At 41.9% G+C, this 20,631-nt stretch overlaps 2 protein-coding genes across 6 annotated transcripts; both read left to right on the forward strand.

Moving 5' to 3' along the window:
• The first annotated feature begins 1,843 nt into the window (after positions 1 to 1,843).
• Positions 1,844 to 11,002, forward strand: gdpd3a (glycerophosphodiester phosphodiesterase domain containing 3a). 5 transcript variants are annotated; one of them, XM_083676933.1, is made up of 11 exons: positions 1,844 to 1,872; positions 2,450 to 2,551; positions 4,040 to 4,082; positions 4,472 to 4,607; positions 4,766 to 4,811; positions 5,121 to 5,239; positions 6,151 to 6,240; positions 6,505 to 6,638; positions 7,145 to 7,204; positions 7,663 to 7,714; positions 8,256 to 11,002. In XM_083676933.1, exons 3-11 carry the CDS (start codon positions 4,066 to 4,068, stop codon positions 8,382 to 8,384), a joined length of 783 nt encoding a protein of 260 aa, XP_083533059.1. In that variant the 5' UTR covers positions 1,844 to 1,872; positions 2,450 to 2,551; positions 4,040 to 4,065; the 3' UTR covers positions 8,385 to 11,002. The 5 variants fall into 5 exon arrangements, with proteins under 5 accessions (XP_083533059.1, XP_083533057.1, XP_083533055.1 ...); XM_083676929.1 differs by lacking the exon at positions 1,844 to 1,872 and adding an exon at positions 1,914 to 2,148 and having other exon boundaries at positions 2,376 to 2,551; XM_083676930.1 differs by lacking the exon at positions 1,844 to 1,872 and adding an exon at positions 1,916 to 2,148 and having other exon boundaries at positions 2,297 to 2,551.
• Positions 11,003 to 11,956: 954 nt separating this feature from the next.
• Positions 11,957 to 18,410, forward strand: ypel3 (yippee-like 3). The gene is made up of 5 exons (XM_083676344.1): positions 11,957 to 12,413; positions 13,491 to 13,609; positions 13,880 to 13,923; positions 16,425 to 16,533; positions 16,881 to 18,410. The coding sequence occupies exons 2-5, from the start codon at positions 13,493 to 13,495 to the stop codon at positions 16,968 to 16,970; spliced, it is 360 nt and encodes a 119-aa protein (XP_083532470.1). The 5' UTR covers positions 11,957 to 12,413; positions 13,491 to 13,492; the 3' UTR covers positions 16,971 to 18,410.
• The last annotated feature ends 2,221 nt before the right edge of the window (positions 18,411 to 20,631 follow it).

Genomic DNA, 20,631 nt, shown 5'->3' on the forward strand with positions numbered 1-20,631 from the left:
GACTGTCAAGTGTCTTTTTTGAGTAAACCTCGTGACAATTGACTGTAATGTTGTATATTGTGGTAATATTCTAGCCTTTTAAGTTCAGCATCTGATGTTCTTCCTTTGTTCTGTTTATTCTTGTTTACCACATGTAGTCCTTAGTTGATGACACTGCTTATTTATCTTGTCTTGTACGTGTTTGACTGTTTCCCCTTTGTCTTCCCAAGACAACCACGAACAATCACAAGTTAAAATCGACATCTTCCTCCCCATCATGTGCGCCTGTGCTTTGCTTGGACCTTTCTGCCTCCTCCGGGGGGGTGGACAGTGGACAGTCTTATGGCCTGTGGGTAGAAGCTGTCCAGGAACCTTTTGGTCCGGGTGTGGATTCACCGGTACCATTTGCCAGACGGTAACCAAGAGAATAGGGCGTGGCTGGGGTGGCTCAGTCCATGATGATCTTCCCAGCCTTCCTCTTGCACCTCCCAGAATAGATGTCTTGTATGGCTGGGAGCTCACGGCCCGTAATAAACTGGGTCATTTTCACCACCCTCTGCAGGGCCTTACGGTCGAGGGCGGTGCCGTCCCCAGGCGGTGATACAACTGGACAGGATACTCTCTATGGTGCACCAATAGAAGTTTGGGAGGATCTGGGGAACCGTGCCAAATTTCCTCAGCCACCTGAGGAAAAACAAGCACTGACGCGCCGTCCTGATCACTGTATGGGTCTGGTGTGACCATGTTAAGTCCTCAGTGATATGGACACAGAGGAACTTGAAGCTACTGACTCTCCACTGCAACCCCACGGATGTGGATGGGGACGTGGCCCCCCACCCACCTCGCTTCTTCCTGAAGTCCATGATCAGTTCCTTAGTTTTGCTGACTGTGACAGGAAGAGGTTGAATATGTCCGTGAAGACAGCTGTCAAGCATGCAGCCTGGATTGGGTCAAAGTTACCACATGTAGTCCTTAGCTGATGACACTGCTTATTCATCTTGTCTTGTACGTGTTTGAATGTTTCCCCTTTGTCTTCCCAAGACAGCCACAAACAATCACAAGTTAAAATCTACATCATCATCCTTTACCCCCCCCCCCCCCCCCCCCCCATCATGTGCGCCTGTGCTGTGCTTGTGTGAACAAAACCCATAAACTGGACCTTTCTGCCTCCTCATCCATATCTAACCTTCTGTTGTGTGACCCATTCCCTCGGACCCTTCCTAGAACTAGCCCCTATCCACAGGGTCTGAAATAAGGGGGAGCCAGGGGGAGCTGAGCTCCCCCGAAGAAGACATGAGCTCCCCCAAAAGCATAAAAAGTAAAATGTTAGAGGGGTTTGTGTAAATACTGATTTGAGATCATTTCCCTGGCTTAGGGTGCATTCAAAGTTAATTGTACACAACATGTATACAGTATATTATAAAGATGTGCATTTTACAACTGACAGACTTCAGTTAATCACTGAAGCACGTGCATGCAACGTAACGCTAGAATTGCGTGATATTTCCAAGTTTGTGTGAACAGCTGCGATATTGAGTCTAAATATTTATCATAATGTAATTGAGAAAAAATAGGTGACCCCCGAAAGTCACGGTGTGATGCCTATTCAGTCCTTAGCCAGCCCACTACACTTTTCACCCACCGTGCATGTCACACACACACACACACACATACACACATACACACACACACACACACACACACACACACACACACACACACACACACATACACATACACATACACATATACACACACAGGCATTGTAGCACAAAGGGAGGGGAGGGAGAGAGAGAGAAAAGAGGCGTGAGGCCAGAGGGAGAGGTGAGAGAGAGGCCACTAGTGCTTCATTAACTGTGGATTTTACAGCCTGGATTGGGTCACAGTTGCTTGGTGAGAGAGAAACAGAAGGAGCGAGGTAGAGAGGACGATAGGGGTACTCCGTGTACAGAGCCAAGCCACGATACTTCCTTAAGATTCCTCTTTGGTCATACCTGTTCGTCAAGTTCGGCTTTTTTTTTCAACTTTATGAAAATGTGTTGCAACGTTTCTATCTAGGCTGACAGTTGAATGAGACTGAGAGTGAATGGTTGAGTAAAAGAGAGAGAGAGAGAGAGAGAGAGAGAGAGAGAGAACATTCTAGTGTGGGAAAGTTGAGAATATGAACAGGTAGCTTTCAGATCATTGGATGCATTTTGAAAAACACTCAGATTTGCTCATTCATGTGTTCTTACTTACAAGGCTCAGTGGGTTTTAGTTTAAAATATTGAAAGTATTTCAATACAACTGGCATAACAAGCGGATACCATTATATCAGTGTACACAGCTCTTGTGCATGCAGGTGTCCTGTTCAACTTTCCAAGCGATATTCAACTGACTTCTGCATTTTGATCCAGCACCACCACTCCCTTTGGAAATAGTTTTTGGGGGATTATGACCAGTTCCTTGTACTTCATCCTCCCGGCCCTAGGGGGTTACACCTTGACCTCCCTGTACCTGTTGAAGAACCCTCAGATCCTCCACAAGAAGAAACATTCTGCATTCTACTGCCGCCACATCTCTCACAGAGGAGGTAAGGATGGCTCAGGTGTACGAACAGGTTACACTCTGGACATGAGGAGCTAAGAGGTTGCTAAATGCCTTGCTTGGTAACTTGCTATGATTAGCTTAGCATGTCGCTACATTTTACTTTGTCAGGAGAGGAGGAGAGTCAAGTCTGGAGAGCAGTTGTATCTTAGAGACATATATGGGCAGATGTGTCTGACTACTGTAACACACATTTAAATAATGATTTAAAAATTATACAACTTGTAACACAAAGTTTTCTTTCCAAGATTCTCAGTTTAAACTGCCATACCTTAAAATCTTTTGCATCTGTTGAACTCCGCCCACTGACATTTTAGAAACCAATTGGATGTGTTCTGCCCTAAACCAATCAGATTCTTTCTGCCCTTAGAACACAGTTGACTACATTTTATGTCAACATGCTTTTTTACACCCTATAGTCAAATGGTTTCTTACTGTGAAAGTAGCCAGACAAAACTGTAATCTGTAATCAGACTTATTTCAGAGCTGTTTAAATAGCCGATACTATCTTCAGGTAGCATTAGCCATGGCTAACAAAACAAAATTGGAGTGATGGGGCAATTAAACAAAGTTAAACACTGCATGGCCAAATCAACTCAAATTAACTTTCTGACTTGGTTAGTAGTTACTCTGAGGTGATTTGGTCACACATTTTGAACTTCTAATTGCCCCAATCACTCTCATTGTTTTGTATTTTTGTTAGCCGTGGATAATAGTTCATGTGATTCCGGAATTAATATCTTTGTTCTTAAAGGGTCTCCGATTTGCAAAGGACTCAATTACACACTGTGTGGATCAGGTTGTCATTACAAACTGAGCAAATGGAGAGGAATAAAACTTCTCAGGAATGCTGCCCTGAGGCCTGGGGAGACTTAAAAAAGTTGATTTGTAGAAAAAACTAAAGATATTCATTTCGAAATCACTTTACTTTATTATCCTTGCATTCAGATGGACTGAATTCAACCTGTTGAGTGACTTGTTGAAGACATGTTTGCATTTGAGCAAACTGTAAGAGTGTCATAGCAAAGGGTCTGAATACTTATGTACATGAGGTATTTCAGTTTTAATACATTTGGAAACATTTCTAAAAACGCTTTTCTCGCTTTGTCATTATGGGGTATTGTGTGTGCATTGATGGCAAAATAATCAATTTTAATCAATTTTAAATTTAGTCTATAACACAACAAAATGTAGAAAAAGTGAAGGGGTCTGAATACTTTCTGAAGCCACTGTATGTCGAAAAAATATCAGCCTAATGACAAAGAAACAGCCAGACCTGTCACCTGAGAGAGAGAGAGAGAGAGAGAGAGAGAGAGAGAGAGAGAGAGAGAGAGAGAACACATACAATCTTCAATTGCTCATATACTCACATACAGTGCAACCAATATTATTAATGAACTTGATGCAGGCCCAAGATCTTGTAGATAGGTCCTGATATGATCATTTCATGTAAGCATCTCTCTGTTGTTGCCAGGATGTGGGGAGAAGATAGAGAGCACCATGGAGGCCTTCACACAGTGAGTAACCACCTCTGTCCTCTGGTCAGCGGTGTGGCTGGCTCATTCCCACAGAGTTACTACCAGGTTATGACTAGAGGGTATATGTGTACTGTCAGGGTATGACTAGAGGGTATATGTGTACTGTCATCTTATGACTTGAGGATATGTGTGTACTGTCAGGTTATGACGAGAGGGTATATGTCTACTGTTTGGTTATGACGAGAGGGTATATGTCTACTGTTTGGTTATGACGAGAGGGTATATGTCTACTGTTTGGTTACTAAGTGGCTGCTTCAATACCTGGATGTGCGTGTCAAAGCATCAATCTAAAGGTACTGCTCAAGTCTCCCTCTCCCTCTTTCTTTCTCCCTTTCTCTCTCTCTCCTCTGTCTGTCTGTCTGTTTCAGCGCGGTGGAGCAGGGTACAGGAATGCTGGAGCTTGACTGTCACCTGACTAAGGATGGTCATGTGGTTGTGTCACATGATGAGAACCTCCTGAGACAGACTGGGCACAATGTCACCATCTCGTCACTGAAACTAGAGGTCAGAGGTTAAACTCAGGCCGAGTGATGTCATTGAATTCACATTAATTGAGTGTAATTCTACAGTTTATACTGTATAAAACATTGAGACAACAAATTGAATAGTTGCGTAGTACTGTACTAATTGCTGGTATTATTTATTATACTTCATTTTTGTAGGAGTTGCCTCTCTATCAGGCTGGACTGGAGGTGACGTTTTATGCAGGTGTGTATTTCTCTCTCTCTCTCTCGCACGCACACATACATACATACACACACACACACACACACACACACACACACACACACACACACACACACACACACACAATCGTCCATCATACAGTACCTCTTTGACAAAAGTGGGTCAATGGCACAGTCAGTGTTCCATGCCAGATTTCGCACTGTGTGTGTGTGTGTGTGTGTGTGTGTGTGTGTGTGTGTGAGAGAGAGACAGAGAGAGAGAGAGAGAGAGAGAGAATATTCACCCCCCACCCCTCTCCATTCCATCCTCTTCCTTCCTTTCCCATGTTAGGGCGCTACAGCACCGGTTCAGACAGGAAGTTTACCCTCTTGGAGGACTTGTTCAGGAAGTTCCCCAAGATGCCCGTCAACATTGAGATCAAAGAGAACAATGACCTGCTGATAAAGAAGGTAGCTATAGGTGGATCAACTGAGCTGAACACAATCTAACCTTTCTTAAAGTACTTTGAACACGTATCAATACACTTCACAATAAGTGTTGAATCAACACAGCATAGTTCATCTTCTTCCCTCAGGTATGTATATCACAAAGGGTGGAGAATAGTCCAGATTTCATCTTCGATGTATTTTATTTTGCCAAATAACTCATATTTGCATCATATGGGCATTGCTCCATTGGCATTTTATATTGTCACAGTTGTGCAACAGTCAACAACTAACCAAACTGATGTTTACTCTCACAACAACGGTTGTGAGAGTACTGTTTTTTAAACGTCAAAATGCGAACACTGGAGCTCTGTAGCTTTTGTAATGTTGGATTGACAAAAAAACATTTTTTTGATGGTTGTTGGTTGGTCACATGTTGTTGGTATGTGATTGTTATTTTTCAACGTTGACTTAAGATTGTCATTTGATGCTCGTCATCTGAAGTTGCTAAATGATTGCACATTGAAAATTAACATTTTGTTAACATTGGCAGTTGATGGCCAGCATCAGTCCATCTCACAGTTGAAAATAATAGTTAAAAATGTTGCTTATTTATGTAAATACATAAATACAACATTAAAAGTCTAATATTGATGTAACCTAAACTTCCTAACCAAATGGACACTTACTGTAGGCACACAAACTGTTTTAGTCAATTAAATTGGATTTAAATTTGAAAATTGACTTGGCTAGTCAAGAACTCCCTAGTTGCTATGGCAGTATGTTTTTTTTAAAAAACATTTTTTACTTTCACCCTCCCTCTACCTTTCTATTCTCCCTCTGCCTCCTAATTTCTCCTCCTCTCCCTATCTCTCTCTCTCTCTTACCTCCACTCTTTTTCTCCTCCCACCTCTGTCCCTTTACCTCTCCTGTAGGTGTCAAACCTGGTGAAACAGTATGATAGGGAGGACATCACCGTCTGGGCAACCGTGAAGTCTGACATCATGAAAAAAATGCGCAGCACAGTATGTGTCCACAAGGCGGTGATAAAATAGCCTGAGCAAATTTGAACCTCTGTCAACCTCGCTCAACTGAAAATCTCACTGTCTGTTTATGTCTCAATCTCTCTCTTCCTCTTTCACGTCTTCCACTCACATCTCTCCACACTTCTAATCTATCCCTCTCTTTTCATGCCTGCTCCAAATGTCTCCTTCCCTCTCCCCTCACCCTCTTCCTCCCTCCCCCCCCCCCTCCTCCTCCTCCCCTCCCTCCCTCCCTCCACCCTGTAGAACTCCTCCATGCCCTACAGCTTCAGCATGATTCGAGGCCTGCAGCTCCTCCTTCTGTTCTACAGTGGCCTGCTGCCCTTTGTCCCGCTGGGAGAGAGCTTCCTGCAGTTCTACCTGCCCCACGTCTTCAACAGGTGTGTGTGTGTGTGTGGGTGTGTGTGTGTGTGTGTGTGTGTGTGTGTGTGTGTTAAAAGTTATATAGCATTGTTCTGAGAAACGCTGTATGATTACCATATGGATAGCGGTGGTTTCGGAGGGGGAGAGCGGCAATAAAGGTACAGACACATCTTGCCGACAGGAAGGTGGATAGGTGTGAAATGTTGAACGCCGATTGATCAATAAGAAAGTCTCCCCATTGTTCTCTCTCTCACCCCCTTCCTGTCTAAGCACAAGCCCATCAGCTGATAGACTTTGTGACTCCTACCATTATGTTTCATCTGTATAAAAGACAACCCTGATAATCGCCTCTTCAGACTTGCGCTAAACAGACCCCTGGATTTACGCTGGGCTGCTGTCAGGCTCCTGTCTCTTTGCAAGCAATAATAAATACCGGACTCAGATATTGTGGCTACTCAAGACTTTATTTCTTGAATCTCACCTCCGAAGAGCTGATTGTCTGATCTTGTTTTGTGTCATGCAGGACATACATCCCAGATAACCGCCTTCTAAGGAACAGACTGGTCATCTGTCTGATGGAGAAGTGGGTAAACATTATCACACTTCACAGCTGTAAAGATTAATTTCTTCAATGTTGAAATTACATTGAAGAATATTGAATCTACATTGAAGTTATTTTAAGTATTTAATTCATTATTTTTTCTAGTCAGGTTGTGAGGTCAGGAAAACTCCTGGTCTTATTGTGTTCATGTGCTCCTTGGAAAACAACTTCCAATTTAAAACTCAAAGAGCTCCTGGAATATCATTTGTGGAGAATTCTGAGAATTGGGAAGAATTGGTGTATGATCTCTGTACTGTGTGTTTTCAGGTCAGATCGAGTTTCCTAATTCCGAGGAGCATGTGAATGCATCATTGGTTAAAACATTATGAGCAAGATCCTGATTACTTTCCTCATTCTCTATAAAAAGGACAATAAGTTCCTACAATAGGGAGAGCTTACAGTATCAACATCAACCGTCGCTGTGTTTCATGTTGTTCCAGATTAACTATGAGGAAGAGTCTGCTCAAACATCTGGCAAATCGAGGGATTCAGGTATGGAGCCTTCATCATCATCATCATCATCATCCTTATATAATTTTAAAAAGTAGGTGGAACTGATTCCATATTGAGCGCCACCCTCCCAGCCCTTTCACGTGCACGTGAGGAAGTCAACAGGTCCCACCATGCCTTTTGGAACCGTTTCCTTGGTCCCAAACTCTGCCATCCCTGCCTGTCTACCATGGGCATAGATTTTACTTGAGACTGGGTTGCCATACCAAGTTTGCCCTTTTAGACCGTATCGATACCTATTTCACTGCCATATGGAAAGCAGCAACAGGGTGCTTGAAAACTATGAGGAGGCGGTGGGTGGGCGGGCGGGCGGGCGGGCGGGCAGATAGCCCGCTGGCTTTAGAACAATGTCGATGGCAAATTCAGGTAAAATTGTGAGGGGTGGGTAGCAAAGCACATTGATAAAGCATGTTAAAAACATGCAACAAACAACAAGTAGAATTGCAGGAAATGTTACAAAATGCAGAGTGGAGGAATAACCGCTTTGTCTTATCTCTCTTGTGCTCTCTGTGCCTACCTGCAGGTGCACCTGTTTGTTTGCAACATGGATGAGGATATAGAGGCGGCGTTCGAATTTGGAGCAACGGGTGTCATGACAGACTACCCCACCCTCTTGACAAACTACCTATCCAGACACAGGGGTCAAGACTGACGGCTTAAAACCTCCAATTGATTCAATGACCCACAGGGTTCTAAATTAGCAGCCCCATCAACCCATCAAATGTATCATTTGTGAATTGTGTGGCCAAACTGTGACAGAATGCTGCGTTCTCTGTGCCAATCAACAGTCCTCATGGATCTATCCCAGTGGTTGGTGAATGGAATGGCCAGAGGAAACTTAACATGACCAAATTGTACATTATGCAGAAAAATGCAACTTGGCGTCAGAGTAGCAGCTTCTTGTTTTTACGCTTGAAAACTGACTTTATTTTTTATTTTTTTGCAACCTTGCAAAGAAAATGCCCCCTGCCTTTGCCTCTGTGCTCCCTATGAAATCAATGACTCCTATGAGGTTTTGCCAGTCAGGACAAACCTAACCACTCCCTCATGAGTTTAGCTTGGTCAGTCACATTTGACTGTTTACAGTTTCGGGAGGGAAAATTAACTAATCAACTAATTAACTAAAAAAATTCAATCCAGAGTTTTAAAATTCTATATATTTTACATTTTCCTATGATACCCAATGACAATATCTGCTCACACTTACGCCGGCAGACGCTGGTTTGAATGCTGACTTAAAGGTACAGAATCAATTACAAAATCACATATTTGGTTCCTTACCCTGAAATGCATCTATGGACAAGGACAACCATTTTGATTCTGTTTATCTTGGCACTGTCATGCTAACTGCCACTAATTCGTAACAATTTTTTTTTTTTTACCAAAAATGTAAGTCAATGGAAATTAAATTAAATTAGCATGTTTGAAATGTCATGCCTAAATCTTTCTCTTTAAAAATGCAAACAATTAGATGCCCATATAAACAGAACCAAAGTGTGGATTGAAGTCTGTCCTTAGTACAGTAAACACGTTGTCCCCCACAAATGATGTAGCACCCCTCTATAAAAGGAGAAACGTGTGAATGAAGCAAGATGTTTATTCCTATTTTTTACTATGACACTCTGGTTGTCTCTGTTTTACAGTACTGTGTCCCTGTGTCCTCACAGGGAGGGCTTTTCTCTTGGTGCGATCACCTTCTGTGACCAAAGGGAAAAATGATTTGGGTGCCATTAGGCTACTATCGTACTATACTTCAAACACAAATTTCATCAATAGGCTAAGACAATTTGCACAGACAATATTTCCATCAGTCTTGCTTCTTACAGCTTTGCGTTGCTTTCTCAAAATGTTATTCCCAAATTATTTGTTAGCTTAAACTAAATATTTGCACAGGCAAATTATTTGGTTACAAATGTGACTTGAACCAAGGTTACCCAACTCAACTCTCAACATAAAACTTGTTTCCATATTTACATAGGCCAAGTTTCAGTATTAAATTATCCCAGACAGCAAAGAATCTTGGTTCCAGACAGCAAAGAATATTGGGGTGATCCTGGACAACCAACTGTCCTGTGCGGCTAACATCACAGGCCCACTCCTGTAGATTCTTCCTCTACAACATTCAAAGGATACGCCCATTCCTCACGAGAGAAGCAGCGCAACTCCCGGTCCAGCCACTTCTGATCTCCCGCCTTGACTACTGCAACTCACTTCTGGCCGGGCTCCCTACCTCCGCCATCAGACCTCTGCAGCTCATCCAGAACGCTGCAGTCCGTCTGGTGTTCAATCTCCCCAAATTCTCCCATGTCACCCCCTTCCTCCGTACCCTTCACTGGCTCCCAGTAGCAGCTTGCATCAGATTCAAGACCCTCTAACACCCTACATTACCAGAACTTGGAATCAAAAAATGTAATAAAAAATTCTTCCTTTCTCTAGCACTGTGACTGCTGATGGCACTTGTTCTTATTGTAGGTTTTACTTATGATGACTGTTGTATAGTTGATTCACTTACTTAGACAAATGTAAGTCGCTTTGGATAGAAGCGTCTGCTAAATGACTTAAATGTAAATGTAAAATATAATTAGACTTCACTCACAAAATATTATTCACCAGCTGACCAATCAGGTTAAAGGAGGACACCAACTTCACAACAAGATGGCAGCTACTTCAGTTGAAAATGAAGATGTCTTCCACTACAGTTTCTGAAATAAATATACACTATTTTTGTATGAAACAAACACTCTCTAAATGTGTTTTACCCTCTCTTGCCAGCAAGCTACTCTGTTATAAGCATAGAAATGCATACAAAATTGGTGTTAGCACAATCGCTAATCTTTGCTAGCTACCTTGCCAGGTAAACAAAAGCCCAGTGCCCAGAGACAGCGCTGTGCTTAGCTTACTGCATGCCTACTGCATTTTGGCTACACTCCGAGCTCTCCACTTTGCACCATATTATGATGTGTTTAATTATGTCACCTCGAAACTAAACTAAACAATCTCTATGGCAAGACGCGTCTTTCACCATCTTTCCAGCAAAATTGGGCCAATCAGTGTAATTTCATAAATGTTCCATCTGTATGGCAAGACCCATCATTAAGTTTCATCAACATTGTCCCAGTGGTATCGAAGAAAAAGTGAACGGGCAAACCCAGAAACATAGTCACCTCTCCGATTTCATTGGTGGGGGACAACTATCACTTTAATAATAATGACACATTTTATTTGTATAGGACTTTTCATGATACTCAAATACTCACAATTGTACATAAAAGACTCAAGAAGTAACAAAGCCTACTGTGTTTCCTGATCATCCATGAGGCCTGTTAAGGGTGTAATACTGTACTGTGACCTTGCCAGGGCCAGGAGCTTTTCCTGACCACCTGATTTAACCAGGAATAACTGAGGGCCGGTCCTTGCTATAGATTGCAACAAGGATCCAGAGTTTTTCCTGGTCAGGTCTTTTTCGTTTCATTGCTCAGGTCATGAGGTAAGAGGGAACTTAAGAGTTACAGTTAGACCTACATTCAGAGAGAAAAGAAAGGGTCAATGTGAGACACACCCACCCACACACAAAATGTATTGCTTCATTTCCTCATTCTCTCAGTCTACCCCATGATCAAAGTACTGTCATGGTACTTCATAACAATCTACCAGGTTTATTGGGAAACAAAGGTTGTATTTTTCTGACCTGGTTTTGATAACAACAAGTTATAGAACTTAATGGCATAAGTGGATCAACTCTTCAGAGACTCAAATACCTTGTACCTCTTGTGACACACAAAGCATGATGAATATGAGATAAGATTAATAGTTCATCGAAATGTATGCTACAAAAGAATATCTTTGAGAGTATTTCGCAATAACATTTTCTCCTCATCTATGGAAGTTTAAGAATTCTGGTGATGTAACGTTGCTCTAATGTTCTAAAATTGTTGTTTATGACATCTCTTTTACGCTGTGCACAAGTGTAGCTTTCAAATAGATGTATACAAAACAACAACGACACAGAGGCATATTATAAATATACTGTAGAGGCATATTATAAATATAATGTTTTATAAGTTGCTATCTTCCTGGGTGACCTGCGAGTTAGAAGTCCATTCTAATTGGCTGACCTATATTCTCGCTGTCATTTCAAGGCTTCCCATTGGTTGACGGGGGTTTGTTTTTGCAGTTCGTGATGACGTCAGTGAGACTTCCTCAACAGTCTTGGTAAACAAACTACCGAATCGCGCAAGTTTCTCCCGCCACGACGAAAATCTTCCTCAATCCGCGCAAACTACTTGTTTACGATTATTTCATCGTGTCTTTTCATTGTTTTATTAGCGGCCAGAAAAGGCGCTGTAACTGTATCCTTTTTTTTTTTTTTTAAAGAAGGGTTAGTGTTCGTTTAGTGTGAGAAGCTGTTAAAATAACCGCTCCAATAGCCATCCCAAACCTGCAACCAGAGCGTTTGGATCCAACGTCGAGGGCGTCCGTCCGTCCGTCCGTCCACGGCATGGCTGCTTGCTGAAAAGTGACCTAGTACGGTGTCAGTAGCTCCGAAGCTATTCCCTCGACGATTGAGCAATTTAGCTACTGATGTATCTCAGTTGACCTACTACCCAACGGTAGTTGCTGGTCGTAGCTTCGTTAACCTGTCTGCAGTAAAAAATAAATAAAAAATAATCCGACACTTTCGGTGAGTCAAATTGATTTTTTGGTTTGGTATATTGCGTAGCTTTGACTTGACATACGTCTACACGTTGTCTCTCGTTGGTTGACCCGTTGGGAAGATCGTAAAGGAAAGTAGACTAACGTTACAGCAGCTACTTTTATCTATAACGTTATATTACAAGAAATGGACGAGGAAAATCTTTTTTGAGGGGAATGTTTTGGTTGCTTCTGAAAGGGAGTGTAGTAGAGAGAGGAACAAAGTTAGCCTAGCTGATGTTGAAATGTTGTTGTTATGATCGTGTCGTCGTCGGCCTTGTCTGCGTGTGTCTTGCCTGTGCCTACTGAATGCACTGGCTAGCTAGTAAGACTAGTAACTATTCTGGACCCTCCACTTAGTTTGCGTATATTTTGCAAACGTGCAATTGGCTTCCCATTAACCCCAGTCTACAGTCAAATCTTGAGTGTTATTGCATACATTCCCTAGTGCAGGAAACTAAACAAACCTATGCCTGTAGAGTCGACTGGGACTAGTAAGCAAGTAGGTCAAAGCATGTTGTTGTGATCCCTCCCCTCCCCCCCATCATTTCAAGGAAGCGAACCACTGAATAGGCATGCAGCCATGATGCAAATTAAGCTCAAATAAATTCCCAACAAACGTTTGCCCAGACCTGCTTGCCACACCTGATAGTTAATTATTATGTGATTTTTTTTTTTTTTCTCCTCCAAATTCTATTGACTTTGCATTTCTGCCAACATCTCGGGGTTTTCCCCGAGAATAGGATACAATTAAAAGTCAGACTTGGACATTACATTAGCGTTCTCTCCTAAATTTGCCTTTGCATTTTCTTGGATGGTATTGTGTTAGATTTCACAAACTTTGTCTATGGATTTCAGTAATTAATCCATGTTTCTGTCTAAGGTGGTGGTGCAAAAAATTGCGTAACCGCCTGGCTAAATTGAACAGCCCTACCCATTATTCAGAAAAACTGTTGCGGTTTCTTTTAGCCTCACCATCAAATTTGACATTTGGAGTACCTGTAGTCTAGCATTATGAACCCAAGAAGGGCTATGAATAACCTGTCTCCTCTTTGTCTCCTCATAGACATGGTGAAGCTGACAAAGGCTAAAACGTTTCAGGCCTACCTGGATTCCTGCCACCGCCGGTACAGCTGTGTTCACTGCCGTGCACACCTGGCCAACCATGACGACCTCATCTCCAAGGTGAGTGAAGGGGACATTTATTGTGACAATGCAGTGTGAAACGGCCCAGTCAGTCCGTTCATTGTTCATGCATGGTTCTGGCAACACCGCGGGTGGGGTGGGTCCGATCCATACTGTACAAAGTTAGCCAAGCAGATGTTGCTGATTCTTGGCGTACTATATTATTTATTGACTTTCTAAGAAGTGTAACCTTATTGAATAACCTTATAGTATACTTTTCTGTGTGTGTGTTGGCCCTAGTGTGTTCATTTCCTTTTTTCTGTCTCCCAGTCTTTCCAAGGTAGCCAGGGGCGCGCGTACCTCTTCAACTCAGTGTAAGTAACCTTACTAGCTTCTAGGGTTGCAACGATTATTCGATTAACTACAGATAAAGAAGGAATATTAAAATGACTTGATTTAGTATTTTTGTCCTCTAAGCTTTGTTACAATTCGAGAACGGCTGAGACGCGCAGTTTAGTAGCACAGCGTCCATGCTGCAACATTTAAAGAGAAAACATCCTGTGTCTTTCATTCTCCTCTTTCTATGGTCACAGACTCTTCCACTGCGATCGAATGCCGACAAAGTCCTCTTACCTATTGGCAGACAACTTCAACCAGCTTTCACAGAGTACTCCTGGTCCATAGGTTGGGAAACAACCTTAACCAGCTTTCACAGAGTACTCCTGGTCCATAGGTTGGGGAACTTTGTGGCGCTCCATACAATGTTAGTCAATGCATATAAAATATATAGAAGTCAACTTTTTTGTTTGCAGAGGGCCCACAATAATAATAATAATACAGAACTACAACATTGGCCAATATATCCACCTAGAAAGTGCTTGACTCAGGTTTAGGATAAGGATAACTCAAGTCATGTCTGGTGGCCATACAGCATCACGTCTCCTGAAAAACTGGATATTTCCAGCTTTCCAAAGACAATATGCTGTGGCTTATAAAAAAAGGATGATAGTTTATCTGACTGGCTTATATTGGGCTGCTTGTATGGTTACTGCCCTGCTGTGAATTTACCAATGATTTATGATAACATTTTAGGGAGGGCCTAACGACGAGATGATAGTTAATTAATCTGGCTTCAAATGGTATGACTCTCGGAGGGAGAAGTGTGTTCCCTTTACGATTGCTTCCTGGGTGAACAGTCCATTTCATTACTAGTTAAAGTCAACTTGACTTCATGCAAGCGATCTTATTTGATGTCACATCCACGTCTTCAAATCAGCTGAGCTTGTGAAGTGGACTCTCATTTGGAGAATGGGAGTTTAGCCTCAGTGAGGCATGCTGGGTAGGTTCAGGCAACGCTCAAGAGCCAGATGTTGAGGAATGTTGCAGATTGAATGAATAGAGTTGACTCTGATCTAATTCATATTTGACTGTAGTTACCGTCATATTGTCAACAAATGGGGTCAAGTAGGGCTACAGAGTGAAAGCATAGTATAGTTAATTTGGAGCTGATTTATGTAATATCTGTAATTAAAATATGGGTCAAATGACATTCATTAGACCTATGATTCATTATTCATTACAGCTAAATAATTTAATGAATAGTTTAGTTCCGAAATGACACAGCAAACTATTTTACACATGCATTTGTGTTGAAACGTTATTCTACTCGTAACTAAATGTTATTTTTGACAATTACATGAACATTCATTCAATGTATTATATAATATTCATGTGAGCTTAGCTATGCCATGAAATTATCTCTTGGAACTCAACTTTTCAAATATACAGTGCGTTTTAATTTAATTGTATATTGATACAGATAGTTAGCTAGCTAGCTTATTTGCCAACCTGTCGTCTTTTGAATTCTTTGCTGTAACTAAGGTGTTTGGCCAGGTTAGAGGTGTTGCCTCATTTGCACTGCACGGCTTTGTAACACAGTTTGTACAAAGGCTTAGTAATGTCTGTGGGCTCACCCTCATCAGCTTCGGCAGTCCTCCCATAGCTGGCTTCTGGAGCCAGCTTTATCTCCAAGCTGCAGGCGTGGAGGTACAGTAGGTCACTGTTTAAAATATGCCTGTTGTCATGGCAGCAGTGGACTACATCAAAGCCGCTACTGCGGCAGATAGTAGTTGTGAAGTCGTGTGAAGTGCTGCCGAAAGCCACAACCAGGTGGAGGCAAGAGCTGTGAAGGATGTCTGAAAAGATCCACCCTTCTGTGGTAGAAATGACTGACAGTGCTGACATTTGTGAACAAAATAATCGCAAAAATAAACATGAGAGAGAATAGTTAATGACGGCAGAGCCTTGCTTAAACAGCAAGATGGCTAGGAGGAAGTACGCGTTTCATTGGTGGATTAGCGACACAAGCTACTACCATTGAAATGAATTGGGTGACGTCAGTCTTCAATGTGTCCATTCCGTCTACAGTCATTGGTCGTAGCCCTGTTGCCTTCACACTGCACCCGTATCTTAGTAACATCCAAGGTTCTATTACAATGCTTACTTTTATTTCCCATGAGCCTTGGTACACTATCATTACCATGCATCCCCTACATTTTCTTAACACAAATCCTTGTAGCACCTTGAATTGTTTACAAGACATTTGTATGTGTGTACAGTCCCATTGTCCCTGCAGTGTGTCCCGAAGCCAAACGTCTGTGGTTACATTCCATTTGACTTGTGTAAGTGGGTCAGGGAGATCCACTCGTATACGCCTGGTGGACCTACTCCTCCTGGGTCATGGCATAAGACTCGATTCTGGCCAGAAATATTCTTTTGTCTTATTTGGTCATGTCTAAAAAGGCTATCAGTGGGTCACAGGATGCAAGGTTTGGGAAGCAGAGCTGTAACTGACCTGATGATGGTCCTCTTCCAGGGTAAACGTTGGCTGTGGACCTGCTGAGGAGAGGCTGCTGCTCACTGGGCTCCATGCTGTGGCTGACATCTACTGTGAGAACTGCCACACCACACTGGGCTGGAAATACGTAAGGTTACACACACACACACACAGACTTCACATACTTACACACACTGCATGTAGTCCATGTTCTATAGCCTCTCCAGCAGTGAAGGTAAAACATCAAATCGAATGTACATATCCCTTTAATGTTCAAATAGGTCTTGTAGCTATGCAGCATTTGGACAAATATTTTGACTTGCCCTCGATACAAAATAAATGACTGTAAATATATATATGTACATTTTGTACTACTACAAATGTGTACGTTTGTGATATTAAGGGCTATTTTCAAGTGGAAACGCTAAACAGTGCACCTTTTTATATTGTTTGAACTGTTTCCCCCCCCCCCCCCCCCACCGTCTCTCTCCTCAGGAGCAGGCCTTTGAGCTGAGTCAGAAGTACAAGGAGGGGAAGTTCATCATTGAGCTGTCCCACATGATAAAAGACAATGGCTGGGATTGAAGGGGTGACTGATGTCTCCGCGCCCCCCTGCCCATGGCTTAAAGAGGCTCCAGTGTACTCCCTCACTTTGCGTAAGCGCCATCGCTATGCCAACCTGTCACTTCATACAGCTTTGCCAAGAATAGCATGCGATGAGTGTCTTTTAAATATATATATCTATATACTGTATGTTTGTACCTTCCCCACTATTATGAGAGCACCTTTGTTAATATCGGTATCCCAATGCTTAGTTTTATGAAAAATATTGAGTGAGCAAGTATTGTGTGTGTGTGTGTGTGTGTGTGTGTGTGTGTGTGTGTGTGTGTGTGTGTGTGTGTGTGAGAGAGAGAGAGTGAAAGGGAGAGAGTGTATACACAGGTGTGTGTGTGCGTGTGTGTGCGTGTGTAGCAGTTTGACCTCCCCATAGCTCATTTTGTGGGGGATTTGTCAATAGAAAATCCTCAATTCCTTCTGATCAAGTGCAATCCACAGGGTTAAGACATTTAGACCTTGATGCAAAAACCTAGCACCTCATAGTCTGCTGTTTTAGTTTTTAGGTGAGTGAGAGAGTGAGTGTGTATTTAAAGACAGAATTCTACTTGTATGTTTGTTTTTAGTCCACTTTTGATATGATTATTTTGAGCCTCATAGATCATGAACTGTTCCAGAAAGTAAATCTGATTGCTACCTGGATATCTATGAGGCTTGTACGCACAAAGTAATGACATTTTGGGGCCATATCAATGGTGGACTGATGAGAAATATACAAATATTAATTTCTAATTATTTCTGCTGTCACAAGCAGAGAGTAAAAGGTGTTTTATTTTGTATGGATCCATTAGTGCTAGAAGAGCAAGTTTATGACAAATGGAGCATCAAGTGCAATATAGAAATGTGTTTGTTTGGGTGTGTGTGCATAAGTGACTTTTCAATGTAAGAAAAATAACATTGGTCATGTTTATCCTCCAAATGGCAATCAAGGTATTCAGTTATTCATGTCAAAGGCTGCAACGTTACAATGTTTTTTTTTTCAGATAGGCTTGTGTTTGAATATTGTGTAAATGTTTGAGGTATGAGTGTACTCTGTGCCGCCTGTGGGTATGTATTTTATTGTGTGTGAGTGTTTATACTGTGTGCATGCCGTGTGAGTGCGAAAGGATAATCAGATGATACTAGCCAGTTTGCTTTTGCATTAGTTTTGGGGTAAAATCCGTTGCTTCTGTAATTGGGATATCCATTTTATTGTCTTTGCTTTGGAGATCAATTTTGTAAATATAGCCTAACATTGAGCAGCATGTACAGAGACCTTTATTCAATCATGTTAGAGCAATGTGTTATATCAAAATTATGAATATGTATAATTATGTAGCAGTTGATGGTGATGACTTTCTGGAAGCTTTTTTTTCATTAAATTGTATTATTTTAACCAGAACTCTTACATTAAAGTATGTGGTAAACATATCTTACACTGTATCTGCCCTTTTTGTCATTTGAATGATTTGTATTATTAAATTATGATGAATCTCAATAATATTTATTTATGCTTTATTTGAATAGACATATTAAATGGACATATTGAGTAAACCATTATCACACGCATCATCACCACAGTGTCCAGAGGAACAGACATGACAGTTGGAATGACTGCTTATCTAGTTGGTGAAAATGGTGTATTGCATGATTTTTTTTTTACATTATTACATACAAATGTAAACAACATTTCCATAGTTGCAATGGTGCCTAGTGGCAGCCTTGGTAGTTTACACCTGTGAATTTATCTACAATGATTTGTGTTTTTATCTGCGTTATTATTATCAACTTTCTGTTTTTCTGAAAGCTTATCAAGTACTGAATATTTATTAACAGACAGTTGGAGTTATTTAAATGATCTATTCATTCAGGAAGTCCTATAAAGATCCACAAATGTTTGGCATTGTTTTCTGCCCAAAAAGATCTAATTATAGGAGCATTTTTTACTCATGACTACCCCTAGTGGAATATTTTACACAGTGTATCTTTAACATAAAAAATTACTTTAAAAATAAAATGACCAAAAGGACTGTGCAAATCTCTAATGCAAACAATGTATTGTTTTTTTCAAAAAGGGAGTTGGGGTAAAATGGAAAAAATAATTCCTCATAGGCAAGAAGATTGGGATATGAGAGGGTATGGCACAGCTGTATGGAGTGACTTATTCAGCCAATCTTCCTAAGGAGGGGTAGCTAGCTAGCAGCCTATAGCCTATAACGGAGCTATGGAGACTGAACGGACTGTTTCCCAGACACAGATTAAACAAAGCAATGAATGATGTATGGAGAGATCAGTGTTTGTCTGTGTTTCAAGTCGAAGTATGTTTGTCTGTATGTGTGCATTATGTGGTAAAAAAACAAAAACACAATAATGTCTATGACCAGGGGGTGGAGGGCATGATGAACTCTAGTCCCCGACCTCCCTGGAAACCCCACAGCTGCAGGTCACACTATGCACTAAGTCATTCTTGAGTAGTTAATGCGTTTTTTTTGTGGCTCACATTTCTACCAGTTACGAGGCAGTTTCTACCTTCAGGCCATAAGACTTTTCTAACTGCTACCCAACTGCACTACCTGCTGCTGACCTGCACCTTGTCGCCGAGGGCGAGTCTAGTATGGCCTTTCCCCAGCTTAAACACCATTCCCAACGTTATCCAGTTAAGCCTGTCGGGAACAGCCTAAGACATGGGCTTAAGAGGAGCCGTAACCCCGTAGGAATCCGGGGAGACACCAATGAAGTCGGGCAACGAGGAGCAAAGTGCCTCAAGGGCCTCCGATACGAAGGAACGTAACCCCGGTAAATCACCACGACATGGCGCTAAAGAGAAGAGGCTTCTTAAAGAGAAGAGGCTTCTTAAGAAACGGTGGCTTAAAGGAACTGGGGCGCAACCACCACTCCCTAAGGGGCGCATGAGGGTTTTACCGCCACGAATGGATGATGGTGGCCACTCAGACCGTCTCTAGTAACCTGGTGAAAGTATCCGAGATAGTAGTGAAAACAGAAGCACCCAGCCTGCTGGTAGAACCAGAAGAGAGGCCGCCAGCACCACCAACGGGGACACGGGGCACACCAGGGGGTCGGGAGATCTCTGTAGGCGAGTGGGGAGTTGGGATGGGGATTCTCATCCCCCAACCTAAGCCATGGCTATGGATGAATGAGGAGGTTCCATGTTCTGACTCCCTATTTCATCATGAGTATGTCAACCTAAGACAGTTTGCTCTCTGCATGTCAACCACACACACACACACACACACACACACACACACACACACACACACTTGTGTACACTTACATCACTGCTGCTATTTATTAACGTATTGTATTGCTCACTTTATTTGACATGTATGCCTATTCCACTTATTGTGCTATGCCCAACAGGTTGGTTGAGGCAGTACATGATGATCTGTGTGTCCGTTTCTTACAGGATGCAGAGCTTTGGGCCTGGTTGGTAAACTGGTGGTACATCCATGGAACAAAGGTTCATGACTGAACAACAACAAAGGCAAGAACGAGGCTTTCTTGAAGAAATGCCATAAATGTAAATGTAAATGTTATAAGCTGGAAGGGTAATGATATGCAGGTGGGGTAAACTAAAATGGGTGGATATGGAAAATAATAAACAGAGTCTCTGGTGGCCAGCGGGGAAGCAGCA

The sequence above is a fragment of the Argentina silus genome, assembly GCF_951799395.1.
Source record: "Argentina silus genome assembly, chromosome: 9".
Classification (NCBI taxonomy): Eukaryota; Metazoa; Chordata; class Actinopteri; order Argentiniformes; family Argentinidae; genus Argentina; species Argentina silus.